At 38.1% G+C, this 23,159-nt stretch overlaps 2 protein-coding genes across 3 annotated transcripts; both read left to right on the top strand.

The window, feature by feature from the left end:
* The first annotated feature begins 933 nt into the window (after positions 1–933).
* On the top strand, positions 934–7,979 carry tmed9 (transmembrane p24 trafficking protein 9). Its single transcript, XM_023294860.3, has 5 exons — positions 934–1,114; positions 2,148–2,248; positions 2,800–2,925; positions 4,149–4,295; positions 5,085–7,979. The coding sequence occupies exons 1-5, from the start codon at positions 961–963 to the stop codon at positions 5,232–5,234; spliced, it is 678 nt and encodes a 225-aa protein (XP_023150628.2). The 5' UTR covers positions 934–960; the 3' UTR covers positions 5,235–7,979.
* A 2,764-nt stretch (positions 7,980–10,743) lies between these two features.
* Positions 10,744–21,302, top strand: b4galt7 (xylosylprotein beta 1,4-galactosyltransferase, polypeptide 7 (galactosyltransferase I)). Of its 2 annotated transcripts, XM_035941332.2 has the most exons (7): positions 10,744–11,256; positions 12,543–12,578; positions 14,855–15,199; positions 16,292–16,517; positions 17,426–17,509; positions 17,672–17,776; positions 18,367–21,302. In XM_035941332.2, the coding sequence occupies exons 1-7, from the start codon at positions 11,204–11,206 to the stop codon at positions 18,520–18,522; spliced, it is 1,005 nt and encodes a 334-aa protein (XP_035797225.1). In that variant the 5' UTR covers positions 10,744–11,203; the 3' UTR covers positions 18,523–21,302. The 2 variants fall into 2 exon arrangements, with proteins under 2 accessions (XP_035797225.1, XP_023150627.1); XM_023294859.3 differs by lacking the exon at positions 12,543–12,578 and having other exon boundaries at positions 10,747–11,256.
* Positions 21,303–23,159: the final 1,857 nt, after the last annotated feature.

The following is a 23,159-nucleotide window of genomic DNA, read 5'->3' as shown; positions in this document are numbered from 1 at the left end:
ATTTATTTTATATAGAATAGCGAAGTAGGTGGTCTCAATATTTAAATTGTTTTAGTTCGTTTAAATAAGTAATTCTGTATGACCATAATAATTAAACTATTCAAAATGTAATATTGCAGATTACGAAATGATGTTTTCAGGTCTTGGCCTTAACATTAAAATTATAATACTATTTGTTTTTAAATTTCAAAATTACAGTACATGTCGAAAAAAAATAATACTCCATGGCTTTAAATTATTCAGGAAAATATATATAACATGCAATATTTTAGAGAAACCATAATTTAAAAATATTAAGGTACATTTATATGCTAAATAATAATGAAAAGCCTTATCTTAATATTTAATTAGTCAGGTAAATAATATATAAAATCATAGAGCCATGGCATTATTATTTAAATTAGTCAAGTAAATGTATATATAAACAACACAATAGGATCTTGATCTTAATTATTATCTATATTTTTTAAATTACAAATTTACATTTTTCAAAATATTTTTTTCAAGTATTTAGCTGCGTATATCTCATATGTAATATTGTATGGTCTTGACCTTAATATTCAAATACATTTGCAGCATTATTTTTGTTTCTTTAATGGAAAGCATTTGGAAAAATACATACGTTTAATTGGTTAATTCGTCTATTTCCTGCAGCTCGTGCATATTAAGTTCACTTTAAATCAGGTTTGTGTTAAAATCCAGCTGGAAATGTGATATAATAGCAAATTATTTTGGTTTTTCTTCATATTTTAGGTGTAAAACAATTCTTTAAAATCAAATATAACCATTTCTACTCCGCAGAAACTGTTGTGATGTAGTGCATTTTCGTGCACGTAGCCTTAAGAACTACTACTCCCAGCATCCTCTGGGGGGCACGCTGATTGGCCGGAACCTGGCGAGAGTTTACGTGGCACTGCCGTGTCCGCGCATGCCCGGTGTGAGCTGAGTCCCGGCAGGAAGATGGTGTCGGTCCGGATCAGGATGCGGTCGTGCGTGTTTTCAGTTTTGCTGCTGAACTTTCTGTGCAGCTCCGTGTCTTCTCTGTATTTTCACATCGGGGAGACCGAGAAGAAATGTTTCATCGAAGAGATTCCGGACGAGACGATGATCATCGGTGAGTGGCGGTGGCTAGCAGCCAATGCTAACAACTTTAGCTAGTGAGCTAATCGGTTAGCGGAGCTAAAGTTGTGTGTCGTTTCCTCAGAAAGTCTGCAAACACCGAAATACTGCTCGATTTAGTTAATATTCTCACAGGGATTTATACTTTATCATCATTTTGGTGAATTAGTCTTAAAAAATGCTGGTTTAGCTAGAGTAGAGAGGCTGGTTAAAAGCTAAAGTCTGACTTTTAGGGAGTGTTTGTGATGAAACTTGAATATATTAGAAGCTAGCAACAATCATTAAGTGCATTTTTCTGCATTTTTTTTCCCTTTTAAACAGGATTTTGAATGAATTACGTCTCCTGCTGAATCATAGTGACTAATAACTCAAAACTACACTGAAGTTGAGGGTTAAAATTAGGTCTTCAGGTTGTTGAATCCTTCTTTAAAATTAATAAATGTTCATTCTGTTACTTTCTGTGCGAATATAAAAGCAGCTGAATGAATTAGAAACCAGCACATTACAGCCCTGAGTCCTGTCAGGAAGTGGGTTGGCTGTCAGATCCTCTCTTCCTGCTGAATGTAGAGAAACAGCGGCAAACATCTAGGGCTGCAGATAACAATTACTGTCATTGTTCATTAGTTTTTGGTTGTTTGGTCTCAAAAATGTTGAATGAAAATGTCAATAAATGTTTCCTAGAGATAAAGATGGTATCCTTAAATGTTTTATTGTGTCCATAGACCAAAAGACTCCAAGAGTTGGGATTAAACTGGAGAATATTCACATTTGAGAGCATGCAAGCTTTTTAAAAAACTTAAAAGTTATTCAATTACCCAAATAGTTGATTATTAATGTAATAGTTTTCTGCTTCTTCAGTTTTATTATTTTCACATTTTCCCTGTTAGTAATCTGGGATTTTTGAGGTCAGTTCATCCTGAAAACGACGAGTAAATTCAGTCAGTAAATCCATAAAGAAACCTGTTTGTTGCAGCTTTTTGCTGCAGATAATTAGTGACGTTAAACTCTGTTTTTGTGATCTTCTGCAGGAAACTATCGCACTCAGCTGTACGACAAGCAGAGAGAAGAATATCTGCAGGCCACCCAGGGTCTGGGGATGTATGTGGAGGTCAAAGATCCTGATGAAAAGGTGACGGAAACGTTAAAAATCAACTTTAATGACGTGTCTTTAACGTCTGTATTCTTCTTTAACGTCTGCATTCTTTCTTTATCGTCACTTCAGCAGCTTCAGCACACAAAGTAACCATGAAGAGACACAAAGTGACCTCTAAGACACACAAAACGACCACAAAGAGACACAAAACGACCACAAAGAGACACAAAATGTTCATAAAGACACACAAAACAATCACAAAGAGACACAAAACGCCCACAAGGAGACACAAAATAATCACAAAGAGACAATAAATAACCACAAAGACACACAAAATGACGACAAAGACGCACAAAACGACCACAAAGAGACACAAAGTGGCCACACCTAACAGATCTTGTTGTATTCAGAACCAGTTTTAAGTCGTCTCTACGCCTTTGAATAGAAACTAGAAGCAGTCAAACCCCTGCAGGTCTCATTAATATCTTCTGGTGTCTCCTTTAGTTGTTCTTACTTGTGAGTTGTTGTTTTCCTGATGAAATAAACTCGTCTTTATCAGGTTTGACGTCTGTTTTTGCCTCCTGCAGGTGATTCTGTCTCGGCAGTACGGCTCTGAAGGTCGCTTCACCTTCACGTCTCACACTCCTGGAGAGCATCAGATCTGTCTGCACTCCAACTCCTCCAAGTTCTCGCTGTTCGCCGGCGGCATGTTGGTGAGGAGACGCCGTCCAGTCGCTACATCACAGAAACATTTAGGACTCCAGACCAGAAAAGCAAATCAGACAACACTGAGAAAATCTGGCTAAAAAAAACTATGTATTGTTCAAAACTGTAAAAAAAAAAAAAAAGAAAAATCAAATATCTGTAAAATATTGATATTTTTAGCTGATTGTTCAATCTTATGAGCTCAAGAATAAACTAGTATATATATATATATATATATATATATATATATATATATATATATATATATATATATATATATATATATACACACACATATATACACATATATATATACACACACACATATATATATATATATATATATATATATATATATATATATATATATACATGGAGTTAAAATCAATAAAACAACTGTTATTTAAAAAAAGAACAAAAAATAAATGAAAAATATATATATAATTCAAATCAATAAAACAAGTTATTTAAAACTACAAAAAATAAATTAATAAAAAAAAATATATGATTAAAACCAATAGAACAATTTACAAAAATATCTACTAAAAACAAATTCATGTAAAAAAAAATTGATGTGTAATTAAAATCAATAAAAGTTATTTTAAAAATGTGCACAATTTAAAAAAAATTATAATTTAAGTCAATTAAACAATAATTCTTTAAAAATATCTACATTAAATAAATAAATGTAAAGCTATCTATATGTATAATTAATATCATTATAACAAGTTATTAAAAAAATACCTACAAAAAAATATATATATAAAAAATTAAAATTAATAAAACAACAATTATTTAAAAAACAAGCTATTTAAAAAATACATATATATATATATATATATATATATATATATATATATATATATATATATATATAAATATAAATATATATATATATATATATATATATATATATATATATATATATAAAAATTAAAATTAATAAAACAATTATTTAAAAAAACAACAGTTATTTAAAAACTAATAATTTCTTGACATATTTTTTATTTTTAGATTTTTTAAAATAAATGTTGTTTCACTGATTTTTTTTCCCCTGTTGATAAATTACAGATAACTAGTAAAAATTCTGCACATTTCTGATAATTCAGAGCCACTAGTTATTAAAAATGCTGATGTCCATCTGGAGCTCAGTTTCCCTGGAGACTTTAACTGTTATTTTAGTGCAGCTGCAGATCAGTGATGATGATAACTGTGTCACTTTCTGCTGCAGAGGGTTCACCTGGACATCCAGGTAGGAGAACACGCCAACAACTACGCTGAGATCGCCGCCAAAGACAAACTGACAGAGCTGCAGCTGAGAGTCCGACAGCTGGTGGAGCAGGTGGACCAGATCCAGAAGGAGCAGAACTACCAGAGGGTCAGTCAGTGGGGGATCAGGGTCCTGGATCCAGTTAGTTACTTCTGTCCTGGAGCCTTTAATCTTTAACACAGAACCTAAACTAAACACTTAAACTGGATCTGACCCTGACTGATCCCAACACTGAAGGTCCAGATTCAAACGACAAAGCTCTGATAGAAGTTTAACTGGAAGAACAAAGATCCTGAAACTGACGTGAGACGCTCAGTTAGTGAAGACGTATCACTCTGACAGAATTATTGGAAACTAAAAACTACAAAAATTACCACTGAGACGCACAAAATGATCACAAAGACACACAAAACGCCTCAGTGACCACCCTAACCCACTGTCAGGACTATGCATTCACTGTGGTAGTCCTGGTGTGTTTGTGTTTGTTTTGTGTGTCTTTGTGGCCACTTTGCGTGTGTTTGTAGTCATTTTGTGTGTTTCTGTGGTCATTTTGTGTGTGTGGTCATTTTTTGCATCTTTGTGGTCATTTTGTGTGTGTTTGTGGTCATTTTGTGCGTCTTTGTGGTCATTTTTTGCATCTTTGTGGTCATTTTGTGCGTCTTTGTGGTCATTTTGTGCGTCTTTGTGGTCATTTTGTGTGTGCTTAGACTGATTGTAAATCACAGGTGTGTTCTTTTGTGTTTCTATTTTCAGCCTAATCTTTCTGAAGTGTGTATTTCTGATCTTAGAACCACTGCAGGTGTTGACAGTTTAGAACCTCTTGTTTTACTTGTTGTTTGCTGCACCTCAGAGCTGTGAATGTCCACTGAGCGCCCCCTGCTGTCTGTCCCCCCTCAGTACCGGGAGGAGCGTTTCCGTCAGACCAGTGAGTCCACCAACCAGAGGGTCCTGTGGTGGTCCATCGTCCAGACCCTCATCCTGGTGGCCATCGGCATCTGGCAGATGAGGCACCTCAAGAGCTTCTTCGAGGCCAAGAAACTGGTGTAGACGCTCCCAGTGTGAGAGTGTGTGTCTGTGCTTGTGTGTCTGTATGAGTGGGTGTGTGTTTGGTCTCTACTGATGGATGCAGTACTGAGTGGCTTTCAGGGGAGAAACTGCCGAGGAGAATCCAGCCACAAAGACACACAAAATAACCATAAAAACACACAACATAACCACAAAGACACACAAAATGACAACATTGAGACACATAATGACCACAAAGACACACAAAATAATGACAAGGACATGCAAAGTGACCGAAAAGATACACAAAATGACTACGAAGATGCACAAAGTGACCACAAAGACACATAAAGTGACACAAAACGACCACATAGATACACAAAGTGACAACAGAGACACAAAATGACCACAAAGACTCAAAAAATGACAACAATGAGACACAAAATGACCACAAACGCACACAAAACGCCTCTGTGCTTCACTGTCAGGACTATGCATTTACTGTGGTAGTCCTGGTGTGTCTTTGGTCATTTTGTGTGTCTTTTGGGTCACTTTGTGTGTCTTTGTGGTTCATTTTTGTGTCCTTGTGGTCACTTTGTGTGTCCTTGTCATTATTTTGTGTGTCTTTGTGGTCATTTTGTATCTGTCCGTGATCACTTTGTGTGTCTTTGCAGTCACTTTGCGTGTCTTTGTAGTCACTTTGCGTGTCTTTGTGGTCACTTTGCGTGTCTTTGTGGTCACTGCGTGTCTTTGTGGTCACTTTGCGTGTCTTTGTAGTCACTTTGCGTGTCTTTGTGGTCACTTTGCGTGTCTTTGTGGTCACTGCGTGTCTTTGTGGTCACTTTGTGTGTCTTTGTAGTCACTTTGTGTGTCTTTGTGGCCTCTGATGGATGCAGTACTGAGCGGTTGTCGGACTAGGATGCAGCTGCAGCATTTGGTTTGAAAACAACACGCTTGTTGTTGTTGTTGTTGTTGTTTTGTCAGCAGCCCCTCCCGTCTCCAGCGTCAGGGATCATGTGTATTTATTACCGGCTGTGTTTTTGTCGTTACCGGCCGCTAGAGATGCTGTCGGAGGAAACTAAAGTAGGGTTTACGGGCTGTCCAAGAATTCTGCCGCTCGTTTTTTCTGCTGCAGATGAACTGAATAAAAGTGAAGTGTAGTCGCTGATTATCGAGGTTTCACACTTTTATTTAAACACCAAAACTTAGAGTTCGAGGCAAAAAAGAGCTGAAACTATCTAAGGAATCTGCAGATATTCCAGTTATCTGTTAAAAATTTTGGGTTTTTTTTAAGCAAACTGTGAAAAGCCGACATTTCTTCAGATTTATTTGTCTAAAAAGAGGAAATTTGCTGATTTTCTTTGTACTGTAAATTAAATATTTCAGATTTCAGACTTTTTTGTTTAACAAAACACAAAATTTAAAGAAGATTCTGGCAGATTTTTGATGTTTATTTTTTTAGATGAAGCAATCAGCACATCCAAATCTGCAATTACTACAAATTATATCATAGTTTTAGTTGTTTTTCAAGCAAAAATAGTGAAGAACACAGATTTTCTTTATTATACAGTCAGAATAAATAGAATATTTCAGGTTTTCACAGTTTTGTTTGACTAAAACGCAAAATTTAAATAAGAAAAACAGTGTAAAAGGCCTAATTCAAGCAGAATTCTGTCTAAAAGAGACATTTTTCTTTATTATACAGTCAGAATAAATGGAATATTCAGGTTTTCAGACTTTTTTTAACACAAAATTCAAAGAAGATTTCAGCAGATTTTTGACGGTTTTTGTTAGCCGAAACAATCAGTCCAAATAATCTGCAATTATTACAAATTCTAGTGTAGCTTTAGTTGTTTTTCAAGCACAATAGTGAAGAACACAGATTTCTGTGTAAAAAGAGACATTTTCTTCTTTATTATACAGTCAGTAAATGGAATATTTCAGGTTTTCAGAGTTTTGTTTAAGCACAAAATTTAAAGAAGATTTCAGCGGATTTTTAATGTTTTTTTAGACAAAACAACCAACAAATCCAAATAATCTGCAATTATTTAAAATAAATATACAATTTCTGCCATTTCTGAATTAAACTAGTGAGAAAAACACCAAAAAGAGAAAATGTTCTTTTTTCTTTATCATTGTAAATCATTTCTAAATGTTTTCTAATCATTTTTATTGACTCAAACTGCGACTCTTCATCTCAGAAACATCATTGTTTTTTCTCAGATGCAGTTCGACTCAAACCTTTTCTTCGCTCCAGTAAAATCTGAAAAGACGATTTTCTATTTGTCGCTGCGTTCGAGTGAATCTGAATGTACTTCTTGTCGATCTGAAGAGGAAAAACATACATTTAATGAACCTGAAAAGCCATTTTCAACTCCTCTGATAGATTCTTCACAACAAAAAGCTGCAGAAATGTGAGAAACAAACACCTGAAAGCAGATTTAAAGACGCTGTGCAGATCATCTGAGTTTTCCCTCCTCGGTTATGGAGATTTAGTTTCTGTTTTTAAAATAATCTGTTTTGTTGCTGGTAGCTTTCAGTTTTCTGAAAACGTAGAATTGAAGTCAGTCTAAAGTTGCACTGGGATCGAGTTTCTTCTGGTTTGTGTGGGTGACGGACCGAGTTTCCTTTATTCTTGTAATATTTCTCAGCTTATAAAGTCACTTTGATGAGTTTTTATACGCTGTAACTATGTTGTATTTTCAGAGGGAAAGAAAAGTATTTGAAACATAAATTTGAGAGAAATGTGACGACAAAATATAATAAAACCCAAACAAACACAACAAACTGTCGTTTTGTCAATTTTTATCAAATTTTTGTCATTTTGTGTGTTGGTTTTGTCGTTTTATGTCTTATTTTTTGTCGTTTTGTGTCTGTCGTTTTCTGCCTTGTTTTTGTCGTTTTGTGTCGTTTTTGTTTTGTGTCTTGTTTTTGTCATTTTGTCTTATTTTTATCATTTTCTGTCTTGTTTTTGTCATTTTTGTGTCTTGTTTTTGTTTTCTGTCGCTTTTATACGCTGTAACTATTGCATTTTCAGAGGGAAAGAGAAGTATTTGAAACATAAATTTGAGAGAAACGTTACGACAAAATAATAAAACCCAAACACAACAAACTGTTGCCTGGTTACTGGAATTAAACTGTTTTTCAGGTCTCACCTATATCCTCAGGAAATTCATTGTTGGGTAGTTTCATCTTTTTTTTAATGACATTTCATATAATTAGTAATAGAAAATCGGATAAATGCAGCGGAGCATATTTCCAGACTTTTGAATAGAACAAAGAGTATTTATATTCCATTTTATTTGTTTAATGAAGATATTGAGGTATTTTCTATGTATGTCACTATTTTAAAAATATTTTTACACACGGCATGTGACACGTCTCTACAGTGTGGCATGAGCATCAGGTACGGTGCTGTGGAGTCGCAGACTGGGGTGGTGGTTCCTAGTTTCAAAAAGGGTGACTGGAGAGTGAGTTCCAACTACCGGATATCACACTTCTCAGCCTCCTGGGAAAGTTTACTCTAAGGTGCTGGAAGGGAGACTCCGAGTGATTGTTGAACCTCAGATCCAGGAGGAGCATCGATTGCATCCTGGTCATGGAACGGTGGACCAACTCTTCACCCTTGTGAAGCTGCTGAGGGGGTCATGGGAGTCCGACCTGCCAGTCTACATGTGTTTTGTGGATCTGGAGAAGTCCTACGACAATGTCCCTGAGAGGCTCTGTGGGGGGATACTGAGGGAGTATGGAGTACTGAGGGAGTATGGAGTACTGAGGGAGTATGGAGTACTGAGGGAATATGGAGTACTGAGGGAGTACGGAGTACTGAGGGAATACGGAGTACTGAGGGAGTACGGGGTACTGAGGGAGTACGGGGTACTGAGGGAGTACGGGGTACTGAGGGAGTACGGGGTACTGAGGGAGTACGGAGTACTGAGGGAGTACGGGGTACTGAGGGAGTACGGGGTACTGAGGGAGTACGGGGTACTGAGGGAGTACGGAGTACTGAGGGAGTACGGGGTACTGAGGGAGTACGGGGTACTGAGGGAGTACGGAGTACTGAGGGAGTACGGGGTACTGAGGGAGTACGGAGTACTGAGGGAGTACGGGGTACTGAGGGAGTACGGAGTACTGAGGGAGTACGGGGTACTGAGGGAGTACGGGGTACTGAGGGAGTATGGGGTACCAGGCTCTCTGATACGAGCCATTCGGTCCCTGAACAACCAAAGTGACAGCTGTGTCCTCATACTCAGCACAAAGTCAGACTCGTTTCCAGTGGGTGTTGGACTCCTCCAGGGCTGTCCCTGGTCTCTGATCCTGTTTGTGGTCTTCATGGACAGGATCTCAGGGTGTGGAGGGTGTCTGGTTTGGGGGACCTCAGGATTGCGTCTCTTTTTGCAGATGATGTGGTTCTGTTGGTTCCTCAGACCTTCAGCAGCACTGGAGCGGTTTGCAGCCGAGTGTGAAGCAGTGGGGATGAGGATCAGAACCTCCAAGTCTGAGGCCATGGTTCTCTGATGGAAATTGGTGGATTCTCCCTCTGGGTTGGGGGGAGTTGCTTCCCCAAGAGAAGGACTTCAAGTATCTCAGGGTCTTGTTCACGAGTGATGGGAAAATGGAGCCAGAGATGGACAGGAGGATTGGTGCAGCGTCAGCAGTAATGAAGGCGTTGGACCGAACCGTCGTGGTGAAGAGACAGCTGAGCCTCAAGGAGAAGCTCTCAGTTTACCGTCCATCTACGTTCCAACCCTCACCTATGATCATGAGATCTGGGTAGTGATCCAAAGAATGATACAAGCATCTGAAATGAGCTTCCTCCGTAGGCTGGCTGGACTCAGCCTTAGAGATAGGGGGAGAAGCTCAGACATCCAGAGGGAGCTCAGAGTAGAGCTGCTGATCCTTCACCTCTAAAGGAACCAGCTGAGGTGGTTTGGACATCTGATTCAGATCCTCCAGGGAGACTTCCTTTGGAGGTTTTCTGAACACGTCCACCTGGGAGGAGACCCCGGGGTAGACCCAGAACCCTCTGGAGGGATTATATATCTCATCTGGCCATGGAACGCCTCGGGATCCTCCAGGAAGAGCTAGAAAGTGTTGCTGGGAGGAGGAACGTCTGGAATGACCTGCTTCATCTGCTGCCTCCACGAGCCAACCCCAGATAAGAGGATGGATGATGGATAGATGGATGGTTATATTTGGTGGATAAATAGCTTAATATTTTACCTACTGTTACAATATGAATTCAAATTAGAGTCAACTGTATAAAAATATCTGAGCAGTCTCTGCTTTAATATAGATAATAGTGTTAAAAAAACATCTGGTTCTTCACTGGTTTAATCTGTTAAATTTCACAAGATAAATATAGATTTTGACTGTAAAACGTGTCAGATAAAATAATAATCTCAAACATGTAGTGGAGTTAGTAAATGTAGAAGAACCTCTGAGTTCTCTTGAGCCCAAACTTCTGGACTGTTCCTTTAAATGAAATAAATGGGGGTAAGAACCTTTGCGTGTCACCGCCTCTGTTTCCACTCGGACCCACATCGAGATCGTACCGCACTACAATCGGCTTCTGTTTGATGTTTCCCTACGTGAATTGAGCCTGAAACGTTTCTCCGATCGGTGTCTGTCCTGTAAAATGTGACTTCCCGCCGCGGTGAGACTCTAACGGAGCCTCGGTGACGGTCGGTGCCGCGGAGGGAAGCCGGGAGGCAGCGGGTCCGTACCCAGAGCGGCGGTGAGTCCGAACCGCTACATGCTAATGCTACTTGCTAATGCTAATGCTACGTGTCCACCAGCTGGCTAACGGAGCTAGCTAACGGAGCTAGCATGGATCCACAGCTGTAACCGGGACTTTAACGGCTCACAGTCACTGAGCAGATGTTCAGCAGCTGGAAACTGGCGCCGCGGAGCCAACATGGAGGACGGTCCGGTGTACGCGAGCTAACCGAGAGGAGATGGAGGCTAATTTAGGAGTTCCGTCTGAGTTTTAGTTCAACTGGAGTCTAAAAATGATGTATTCATCGAGGAGGAAGCCTGTTCTCTACTTCAAGGAGGAGAGGAGGTAAAATTAAACTCACATTTTTCTCTTAATTCACAGTAAAAACCTTCCACAAAAGCAGCTTGATGAGGCTCTGGAAAAGTCTCCTTTAATTTCAGTCACAACAAGTTGGAAATGTGTTTCCTCTGCTGTAGATATTAATTAAAATCTCACTTATAAATCACATTATCACAGACAGAAGTTATTCAGAGTGTTTTAAAGGGACATGGAAAGAAAAGAAAAGAAAACAATCCGCAGAATAGGATTAAAATAATATATTAAATAAACCAAAAACCGCACAGTAAAGTTCAGTAAAAGTGTACATGTTGTTCAGATTTCTTTATCAGAATTAATCACATCAAATAGATTTTTGGGGAAAAAAATACAGAAAATTTGAGTAAGTTTTTATTTATATATATATATAATATATATATAAATAAAAACTTATATATATATATATATACATATATATATATATATATATATATATATAGTTAAAATAAGAAAGTGGAAAAAATGTGCATAGGATATTTATTTTAAAAGATTATTAAATAATCTAAAATAAAAAAACAGTACACAGGTTGTTCAGATATCTTTATCGGAATTAATTGCTTCAAATAATGTTTTTTTTTTTAAAGTACAGACAAGTTGAGTAAATTGTGTATGGATAAATCATTGAAAAAAATAAAAAAAGTGAATGATTTATAGCTTTCATTCTGATGCATTATTTTTTGTGCACTGCCAGATTTATATTTTAGTCTTTGACAAAAAATATCAGCATCAAAAAACTGCAATATAAATATATTATTATTCTTTTTATTATTTTAAGGATTTCAATCCTTTAAATCTTGTGTTTCTTTCTTCCTGACAAAAAACAGAAACACAAGATTTATTTTATAGAGAAATGCTACATGGATTTAATTTTTTTTTATTATTTATGTTTTTATTATTGTTTTGTACTTGGTTAAATTTCTTTTTTAAAATCTCCATCTACATAAAAAATGCAATGAAAATATAAACATTTAAATGTTTTTTCATCTTTCACTGACTTTTTTTTAAAAACCAACATCAGCCTTTATTTTTAATTAATGGATTATATAATTTGGAGTTATTGTCATGCAGTTGGCACGCACAGATGACTAAATTCTGACAGAAATGCCAGTAAATTTATCAACGTAGTGAAGAATTGTTGGCCTCATTTTTGGTTCATTGTCGTAATAAAGAATAAAGGTTCTATGTGTCGTTCTGTGACATTAAAGAGAGAATTCTGCACAAACCCTGTTCCTTAACGTTCTTTCTAACCTTTGAAGAAGTGACACAGCTAAAGTTCTCCACCAGGAAGAGACGTGAGTAGATGCTCTGTTTGGACCAGAGGTTCCCAAACTGTGGTTCAGGGACCCTCCGAGGTCCTCGTTCATTTTATTTTACCAGGTTTGTAAACAACTGACGTCTGTCGGACAGAAACTTGTTAAATATTTTATTTTTGATGAAATAATTCCGCCGTTAAAGCAAAAATAAATATGTAAATACCTGAATAAGTGATTTTATAGTTCAGGCTCAGAGTCACGCTTCTAACTTTATGGTTTCTGTCAAGTTTTGTCAGCGCCGATGGGATGTTTTCAAGACTTTTTGACGATAAATGATTGACCCATCAATCGCTTCGTGTTTGAGGTTTTTTTTGTCTAAAAATGACTAAAATGAGGCAGAATCTCACCCTTAAGAAGCTGCAACCATCAAGTTTTTGTGCTTTGCTGCTGGAAAACTTACTTAAATTATTAATTGATTATCTAGTTATCAGTACAGCTGATTAATTTGCTGTTAATGCTGAAATTTCCGCAGCTCTGTTCTTTAGTCATGAGACACAGTTTGGGAACTTCTGTCGTCCAGTTTGTCGACTTTCTGACTGATTTCACTGCATGTAAGAAACAAAGTTTAGTTTTTATTTACTGTTTCTGTACTGATATCTTAATTAGTTTATCAACTAATCGTTTAAGCTCTGAAAGAAATGCTCAGCAGAGTACCTATAACATAAAAATATGTGAAAATGCAGCATATAAGAGTTTAAGAATAAGACGTAAATGGAGTTTGTTGGTTTGCTGTTTGGTTCTGATGATTGTTTGGATCAATACTAATGACTGAAACTCTGAATGGGATTCATCTGTTGGAGCATCAAGATTTTACAACTTGATTCACAATTTATTCAATAATCGTCACTTTTCACTGACGGGTTCCTTCATTATTCATTTAAATCAAGTCATCCATGAAGGGATGGTTTCAGGAAGGTTTCTGTTCCCTCTGTAGGTGCTGATTATTGGAATTATTGATCAATAATCAGACAAGTTTAGACCTGGAATCTGGTATTTTCAACCTTTTTGGTCTTGATCTTTTTAATTTCTTGGTTTTAATCCAGAACTTTCTGCTCTAGAACTTGATATTTTTGACCTGGAACTTGTTGATCTGGAGCTTCCTGGTTTTGATTTGAAGCTTGTCAGTGTTCGCTTTGAACTTGTTGGTCTCAAGTGGAACTTTGTGGTCTTGACCTTCAACTTTGTATTCTTGACTTGGAACTCATTTGGTTATTACCTGGAACTTTCTGGTTTTGACTTGCAACTTGTTAGTTTTTACCTGTAACTTGGTTCTGATCTGGAACTCACTGGTCTCAACTGGAACTTTCCAGTCTTGACCTAGAACTTGATATTTTTGACCTGGAACTTGTTGGTTTTGACCTGGAACTTTCTCTTCTTGACCTGAATCTTAGTTTTGATTTAGAACTTCCTGGTCTTGACTTAAAGTTTGCTGGTGTAGACCTGGAACTTGATGGTCTTCACCTATACCTTTCTGGTCTCAAACTAGAACTTGATATTTCTGACCTAGACCTTTCTGGTCTTGACCTTAAAACTTTCTGGTTTTGATCCCAGAACTTTCTGTGCAGCCTTGGAATTTGTTAGTTTTGACCTGTAACTTGGTTGTGACCTGGAATTTTCTGGTTTCAATTGGAACTTGCTGGTCTTAACTGGAACTTTCTGATCTTGACCTAGAACTTGATATTTTTGAGCTGGAACTGGTTTGTTTTGACTGGAACTTCCTGGTTTTGGCCTGAAACGGGATATTTTTACCGTAAAACTTGATCTGGAACTTGTTGGTTTTGACCTGGAACTTGACTTAGAACCTCCTGGTCTTGACTTAAAATTTGCTGGTGTTGACCTGGAATTTCACTGTCTTCACCAGACCTTTTTGGTCTTGACTCTGAAACTGGTTTTGACCCCAGAACTTTCTGTATAAACTTGGAACTTGTTCATTTTGACCTGGAACTTTCTAATCTCAATTGGAACTTGCTAGTTTTGACCTAGATCCAGATATTTTTAACCTAGAACTTGTAGGTCTTGGCCCGGACCTTGTTGATCTTGACCTGTAACTTTGTGGTTTTGACCTAAAATATGATATTTTTGACCTGATGCTTGATAGTTCTGACTTAGAACTTCATATTTTTAGTCTGGAACTTGCAGGATTTAACCCAGAACCTGGAGTTACCTCATGTAATAAAGTAAATTCTGACTGTTTCAGTAGATTTTGAACCAGAACCCAGACAGAACTTTGATTTCCCTTTTCCTCTGTGTTCCAGGTTCCTGTCTGGTAAATGTACCGTCTACAAGCTTTTCGGCCTCTGCATGGTTCTGGTTCTGGTCTCTCTGCTCTGGCTGCAGCTCAGCTGTTCGGGTGACATGTCCACCATGACACCTGAAGACCCCCGTGTCCACCAGCAGCAGCCGCCACCGCCCTGCCCGGCTGACGGTCAGGCATCTGCGGCGGAAGACCTGTCCTGGGGTCCTCATAAACTGGCCCTGGTGGTTCCGTTCAGAGAGCGCTTCGAGGAGCTGCTGGTGTTCGTGCCCTTCATGCACACATTTCTCAATAAGAAAAAGATCCGCCACAAGATCCTCATCATCAACCAGGTGGATCACTACAGGTGAGGCCACCACAGAAGAAGAAACTACCAAAGTTTAGTCTGCACAGGTGTTTGGATCGGTTAAAATGAGCTCTGGTTGGTCAGGTTTGTTTTCACGGTGAAGAAAACTTTAAAACCATCAGATCAAAACCATGTTTTCAGTGTCTAGATACTCAGAAACAAGACAGCAAACAACATGAACGATGCATTAAACAACAAAAACAAGACAGAAAACAACATGAACGATGCATTAAATAACAAAAACAAGACACAAAATTCCTGGTGTCAAATGTGTTAAAAAGCTCCTTCCATCGTCTCTAATAGTTCTGACCAAGCACCTACCAACATGCACCTTAAAGTTTATCCAGAATGCACTTCTTAAAGTTTTCTCTGGCGAATGATCAGAAACCAGAAACACATCCAGGGAACCAATGATTGTTTGTAAGACTCTAAACTGTTCACACCTGGATACATCCCATAATACTGATGATCAAGGTGGTTCAAGAGAAATGAACAGAAATCAGATTTCGCGTTTAGACTGGGACACCTGGATGGATAGAAAACTATTCAGTTTTTAACAAATGTGTTTTTTATCCATGAAACTTTCTTGTGTCTGAGTTTCTTCAGTACTTTAGCAGGTCTGGAACTTGTTGGGTTTGACCTAGAACTTGTCATTCCTGATCTGGTACTAGCTAGTTTTGACCTGGAACTTTTTAGTTTTGAGTTTGAACTTTCTGTGCTTGGCCTAGAATGGTACTAGCTAGGTTTGACTTGGAACTTGCTGGTGTTGACCTGGGACTTGTTATTTTTGAACTAGAATTTTCTGATCTTGACCTGGAACTTGCAGGTTTTGACTTAGAGCTTAACTGACTGGACCTGGAACCTTCTGTACTTGACCCTGACATTTTTAACCTGGAACTTGATGGTTTTTGACTTACGGTTCACCTGACCTGAAACTTTCTATACTTGACGTAGAACTGGATATTTTGACCTAGAACCTGTTGGTCGGTCTTGACCCAGAACATTTCGATGTTCACCACAGAAAACCATGTTCCAGATTGACCAGGAGTCAGAGTCCATAGTGGTAACTAAGAAGTGCTGTTGTCGTTTCAGATTCAACCGAGCATCCTTGATCAACGTAGGCTACCTTGAGAGCGGCAACGACACCGACTACCTGGCGATGCACGACGTGGACCTGCTGCCGCTGAACGAGGCTCTGGACTATGGCTTCCCCGAGGACGGCCCGTTCCATGTGGCGTCGCCAGAGCTCCACCCACTGTACCACTACAAGACGTACGTGGGAGGAATCCTGCTGCTCACGAAGAAGCACTACCACATGGTACTGGTCCAGGGATTTACGGGGCTCCGAGGGATTCAGCTAACGCTTAGCTAATCAATGAGCTCAGGATCAGTCACTCCTGCTTGTTTCCAGTTTGTTTCTAAAGCTATTTAGATCCTTAACCTGCGTTACAAGTGAGGCTGATTCCAGGGTTTTCGTAGAAAGATTCTTTTTTAGCTGTACAGGAGAAGACGGGGGGGTGATTAACCGTAGTTTGTTTTTAATTTAAAGAATTTAAAGATCTGACATGAAATTCTTACAACTTAGCTTAGTCTCATTTTTGCCATTTTGTGTCTCATTTTTTATCATTTTGAGTCTCATTTTCATTATTTTGTCTCATTTTTGTCATTTTGTCTCATTTTTTAGCATTTTTTGCCTCATTTTTATCATTTTTTTGTCTGATTTTTGTCATTTTGTGTCTCGTTTTTTGTCATTTTGTGTTCATTTTCATTATTTTGTCTCATTTTTGTCATTTTGTCTCATTTTTATCATTTTTTGCCTCATTTTTATCATTTTTTTGTCTCGTTTTTGTCATTTTGTGTCTCATTTTTATTATTTTGGGCCTCATTTTTATTATTTTCTTTCATTTTTATCATTTCAAGTCTTGCTTTTTTTCATTTTGTCTCATTTTTACAATTTTTCTCATTTGGAGTCTCATTTTTGCCATTTTGGGCCTCACTTTTTTTTTTTATCATTTCCTGTCTCGTTTTCATCATTTTGTCTAATTCTTCTTTTTTTGTGTATTGTTTTTGTCATTTTATGTCTCATTTCTGTCATTTTTATCATTCTGTGTTTCGTTTTTGTCATTTTATGTCTCATTGTGGTTGTTTTCTCCACATACTGTAGATATTTTTCTATCTCCATTTTTTCCCTCCAGACTAAAAGTTTTAATTGTGGTTTTTTTGCAGTGTAATGGGATGTCAAACCGGTTCTGGGGTTGGGGAAGAGAAGATGACGAGTTCTACCGACGGCTGAGAAAAGCAGAGTTACAGGTGAGGAGCTTGTAGGTGAATATTTATTCAGGTTTTCCTCTTTTCTGAGTGCAGCATCACTTTTGGGATCAGATAACGAGTCCTGAAGAATGTGAAGGTGTTTCTAGAGCAGCCAGTTTCCAGAGCAGTGAACCTGACTGACTGGTTTCTGTTTTATTTCAGCTGTTCAGACCTCATGGCATCGACACCGGATATAAAACCTTCCTGCACATCCACGACCCGGCCTGGAGGAAACGGGACCAGAAGAGGGTCGCCGCTCAGAAGCAGGTACGAGGATCTGGAGAACACTTGGTTACTATTCTAGAATACGATGAACAAACAGAAAACCCAGCAATAAAACAAGGAAAAGCCATCACCATAACATCCATCTAATAAATAAATAATGAATTTTCTGTACTGATGAGTGTTTTTTAACCTTGTCTTCTTGTAACTCCAGAATCTAAACACTTCCTGCTCTTTTTGTCGATGAGTTGACTTTACTGAGGTTTTAGTTTCTGGTGTTTTAAGTAATAAATGGAGTAAATCCTGCCACGTTAATCAGATGAATTTAGAAAACTCTGCATAAAAAAACAACAGTTTCCTGTCCTGAAAATGAAGCCGAAGCTTTGCGTAATAAAATGACACTGACAGGTACCAGCAAAAATCAATATTAGTTGATTTCTGTAACAGTTTTTAATAATGTCGACTCTTCTTCTGCTTTGGTTTAAACCTCTGAGATCCAGCTGTTTCTGTGCATCTCATTTCTGTCATTTTGTTTCTCATTTTTGCCGTTCTGTGTCTCATTTTTGCCACTTTTATGGTTTATAAACCTGAAAAGTGTGAGTTTTCTAACCTCCCTCGTCGTCCTCCCCCTGCAGGAGCAGTTTAAGGTGGACCCGGAGGGAGGCCTGACCAACCTGCGGTACCGGGTGGATTCCCGGCAGGAGCTGAGCATCAGCGGAGCTCCCTGCACCATCATCAACACCAAGCTGGAGTGTGACCAGAGCCTGACTCCCTGGTGTCTGCTTGGATGATGAGTTCCAGCGGTACGACCTGGATTTAACCGGACTAACGAACAAACTACTAGAGGTACAACTGGACTGTAAGAACTGTGACCGACCGGAGCTGCTTCAGGACTTATTCTGGAGTTAAAACTAAGTCTTGTTGTCGCTTCGTGCAAACAGAGCGATGGACGCTTCATGAACTATCTGCTGCATTATGCTGTAACTTTTTTTGTTTTTTAGCTTTCTGTCCACGGTGAAGATAAAGATTTAACAGTCAAATATTTCATAGTTTTTTTTAAAATTTCTGCCTGACAGGAGAAGCACGAAGTATTTCTTATTTAAGTTTTCCTACAATAGATCAGTGACGTATTACGTTCACCAAGGTAAAAAAATACAGGATTTATTTAATCATGTTGACCTCTGTTGTGTTATTTTGTGTTTAGATTGTTGGTCATTTCAGAGAAAATCAACCAAATTTCGACAAAATCTCCCCAAATCCTCCTCAGATCCATCTGGTTGTTCATCTCCAGTAACTTTATTTTCTACCAAAGACACAAGATCCCCCCAAAAAGACCACAAAATCACCACAGATGACGTGAAATAACCTCACAGAAACACTCAAAATCATGACAAAACATACAAAATCACCACAAAAACATGCAAAATCAATTATAACAGGCACAAATCATAATGAAAAGACTCGAAATTGTCAGAAAAAGACTCAAAATCACCACCAATTACATGATATACCCTCAAAAAGACATAAAATCACCATAAAAAGACATAAAATCACCATGAAACGCCAGAAAATCACTTCTAAAAGTTTTGAAACCGCCACAAATGACATTAAATCGCCACTAAAAGCTGTGAAACCACCACAGAGTCAAAATTACCACAAAAATGCTGCAAAATGACCACAAAGACACTGCAAACAAGCACGAAAAAACACAAAATCATGACAAAAATGTGCAAAATCCATTCAAAAAGGTGCGAAATTGCCACAAAAAGACTTAAAATTGCCACAAATTATGTGAAAAGACATACAATCACCATGAAACACCACAAAAATGCTTCAAAATGACCACAAAAACATTGCAAACATGCACAGAAAGACACAAAAGCATACAAAATCGCCACAAAAACGTGCAAAATCAATTATAAAAGGTACAAATCATAATAAAAAGAATCAAAATTGTCAGAAAAAGACTCAAAATCACCACAAATTACATGAAAAACCCTCAAAAAGACACAAAATCACCATGAAACATCAGAAACGCTTCAAAATGACCACAAAGACACTGCAAACAAGCACGAAAAGAAAAAAAATCATTACAAAAATGTGAAAAAACAATTTGAAAAGACCCAAAATCGCCACAAATGATTTGAAATAACCTCAGAAAGACATAAAATCACCATGAAAGAAAACTAAGTAATGTAGGAGGCGTTTCTGATCATTTTAGGTGAGTTTTGGGGATATTTTGAATGTCTTTTGAGACATTTTGGGTACGTTTAGGGGAAAAAGGTCATTCTGGGTAAACTTTAAGGCTGGTTTTGTATCTTTTCTGACCATGACTACCACAGTGAATGCATAGTCCTGACAGTGAAGCACAGAGGTGGGAATTTAATGATATGTAGCTGGAGAAAAACTAGAACAGAGGTCATTCTGGGTAAACTTTAAGGCTCATATCATCATGTGTGGTAGATGGTTGGTCAGAACAATAATTTTTACACACATTTGGATGATTTTTGACAATTTTGGGTCATTTTTGGAGAAGTTTTTGTAATTTTGAGCAAAAATTGGGTCATTTAGGAGACGTTTCTGATCATTTTGGGTGAGTTTTGGGGTTATATTGGATGTTTTTTGAGTCATTTTGCATAATTTTTGTGTCATTCTGGGGAAGTTTAGGGGGAAAAAGTGCATCCTGGGGAAACTTTTAGGCTGGTTTTGTGTCTTTTCTGACCTGGACCTCCACATTGAATGCATCGTCCTGACAGTGAAGAACAGAAGTGGGAATTTAATGATATGTAGCTGGAGAAAAACTGGAAAAACGTGCATTCTAGGTAAACTTTGAAGATGATTCTAGACGATGAAAGCAGTGTTTGTACACACAGTTGGATCATTTTGACAATTTTGTGTTATTTTGGAGATATTTCTGATCATTTTGGGTGAGTTTTGGGGTTATTTTGGATGTCCTTTGACTGATTTTGAACAATTCTTGAGTCATTTTGGGTAAGTTTATGGGGTAAAAGTGTCTTTTCTGACCATGACCACCACAGTGAATGCATAGTTCCAACAGTGAAGCAAAGAGATGGGAGTTTACTGATATGTAGCTTTAGAAAAACCGAAGAAAAGTGCATTCTGGGTAAACTTTGAGGCTCATATCATCATGTGTGAAAGAAGAAACCAGGGTTAATTTTCCTATAAAAGCTCCGTATTTCTTTCCTTTGGTGAACGCAGTGACTTTCTTCCACTGAGCCAAACCCGAAGAACTTTTTATTCATGTTTAACGGATCACAGGAAGGTTTTCAGATTTCCGTGTCCAGATCCTTCCTGCTGTTACAGAGAGGTCTGTTGTGTTTGCAAATGAATTAAAAACTCAGACGGGATCCATTTCTGTCCGTTTACAGTGTTCTTGGTGAGTCTTCAGGTGTTTGTTGACGATGTTTATTTATGACCATCCAACATGTCTGATTCAGATTATTTAAGCTGGAATTTCCAAAACGTTTATTTAGTTTTGTTTGTGCCTCATGCAGACCTCCAGACTCTTAAAGTTTAGATTTATATCATGAAAATAAAACTGAAAAATCAACTTTTAAGTCTTTTTACATCTCATTTCAGTCGAGTCCCTACAGATTATTTAGATTTACGCACAAAAAAATGGAAGATCAGTGACGTGAAGAAACACTGGTTAAAAGTGGAGCGTTAGTTGGTCAGACACCAGTTTTTCACATTAATAAAGGCGGAATTTGGAAAAACAAACAGAAAAATCCCTAAACTTGGACTCTGGAGTTTCAAATAAGTTAAAGTTTGTTTGTTTGTGCCTCATGTTGACCTTCAAGCTAGATTTATATCATGAAAATGAAAATTAAACATCAAATTTTAGGTCGATTTAGACCTCGATTTGGAAAAAACTGGTTCCAAAGTTGAGATTTCTTCTTTTTACGTCTCATGTTAGTGGAGTCACTCCAGACTATTTAGATTTACACTCAAGAAATGGATTTTATTTGTTGATTTGTGTCTGCAGACGCTACTCAGGGAAATCTCTGCCTTGATGCTTAAATTTGAAGAAAAACTGGTTAAAAGTGGAGTGTTAGTTGGTCGGATGCCAGTTTTTCACATTAATAAAGGTGGACTTTGGAAAAACAAACAGAAAAATCCCTAAACTTGGACTTCCAAATAAGTCACCTTTTATTTATTTATGCCTGCAGATGCTACTGAGGGCTCAGAAATCCCATCGTTGATGCTTAAATGTGAAGAAAAACTGGTTAAAAATTGAGTTCTGATTAAGAAAAACAAACTCAAAAGCGTCAATTGGTGGGATGCCAGTGAGGGATCAGCAGCAGGTTTTAAATCGAGTTTAGACCTCGAAAAAAAACAGGTTCTAAAGTTTAAGATTTCTTCATGTGTTGTTTTGTTATCTCTTTGTGGTTGTCTTGTGTCTCTTTGTGGCCATTTTCTGTCTCTTTGTAGTTTTGTATCTCTGATTGTTTTGTGTCTCCTTGCCGTTGTTTTGTGTCTCTTTGTGGTCGTTTTGTGTCTTTGTTTTGCATATTTTTGTAGTTGCTTTCTGTCTCTTGCTGTCATTTTGTGTCTCTAGTTTTGCGTCTGTGGTTGTTTTGTGTCTCTTTGTGGTCATTTCGTGCCTCTTTGTGGTTGTTTAGGGTCTCTGTGGTTGTTTTGCGTCTCTGTGGTTGTTTTGCATCTCTTTGTGGTTGTTTTGCGTCTCTTTGTGGTTGTTTTGCGTCTCTTTGTGGTTGTTTTGCGTCTCTTTGTGGTTGTTTTGCATCTCTTTGTGGTTGTTTTGCGTCTCTGTGGTTGTTTTGCGTCTCTGTGGTTGTTTTGTGTCTCTTTGTCGTCGTCTTGCGTGTCTTTCCAGCCGTTTTCAGTCTTTCAGGTCATTTTTCATCTCACGTTGCGATGATAATATTTTATTAAACTTGCTGACAGTATCTCTTTGCTTTGTTCTGTTCTAACATGTTCTTTTCTCGGGGCCTCTGGGGGCCGCTAGGGGCCGCTAGGGGCCCCGGCACTTGGCCCCTGAGTCCAGCTGTGGATTGTGGGTGACGAGCCAAAGCAGAGACAAAGAGGGGAGGATGAAGCTGCACCTCTTCCTCCTCCAAGCTCTTCCCCTCCGGGTGCAATTTTCACCTTTTGTTGGAGGTGAGTGAGGAGAAAAAACACCTCGACGCGCCACAAATAGACGCCAGCAGCACTCATTCTTTAATTCCCCGCTCAGTGGCTACCAAGCTTTATCTCAGCAGGAACACAGGACGGTGGAAGGTGTGTAGCGGTGAGCGAGCAGGCCGGGCGGGTTCACACGTATTTCTAGACGCCGAGGGCTCGGGAGCAGATGTGACGGCGACACTTAATTTTCAGCCCCTGAACGTGGGGGATTCTGCTTCTATTATGGAGCAATTAGCAAAAAATTGAACTGGAGAAGCTGTAA

This window comes from Amphiprion ocellaris, chromosome 13, assembly GCF_022539595.1.
Source record: "Amphiprion ocellaris isolate individual 3 ecotype Okinawa chromosome 13, ASM2253959v1, whole genome shotgun sequence".
In the NCBI taxonomy this organism is placed as follows: Eukaryota; Metazoa; Chordata; class Actinopteri; family Pomacentridae; genus Amphiprion; species Amphiprion ocellaris.
This window is presented reverse-complemented; position numbering and strand designations above follow the sequence as displayed.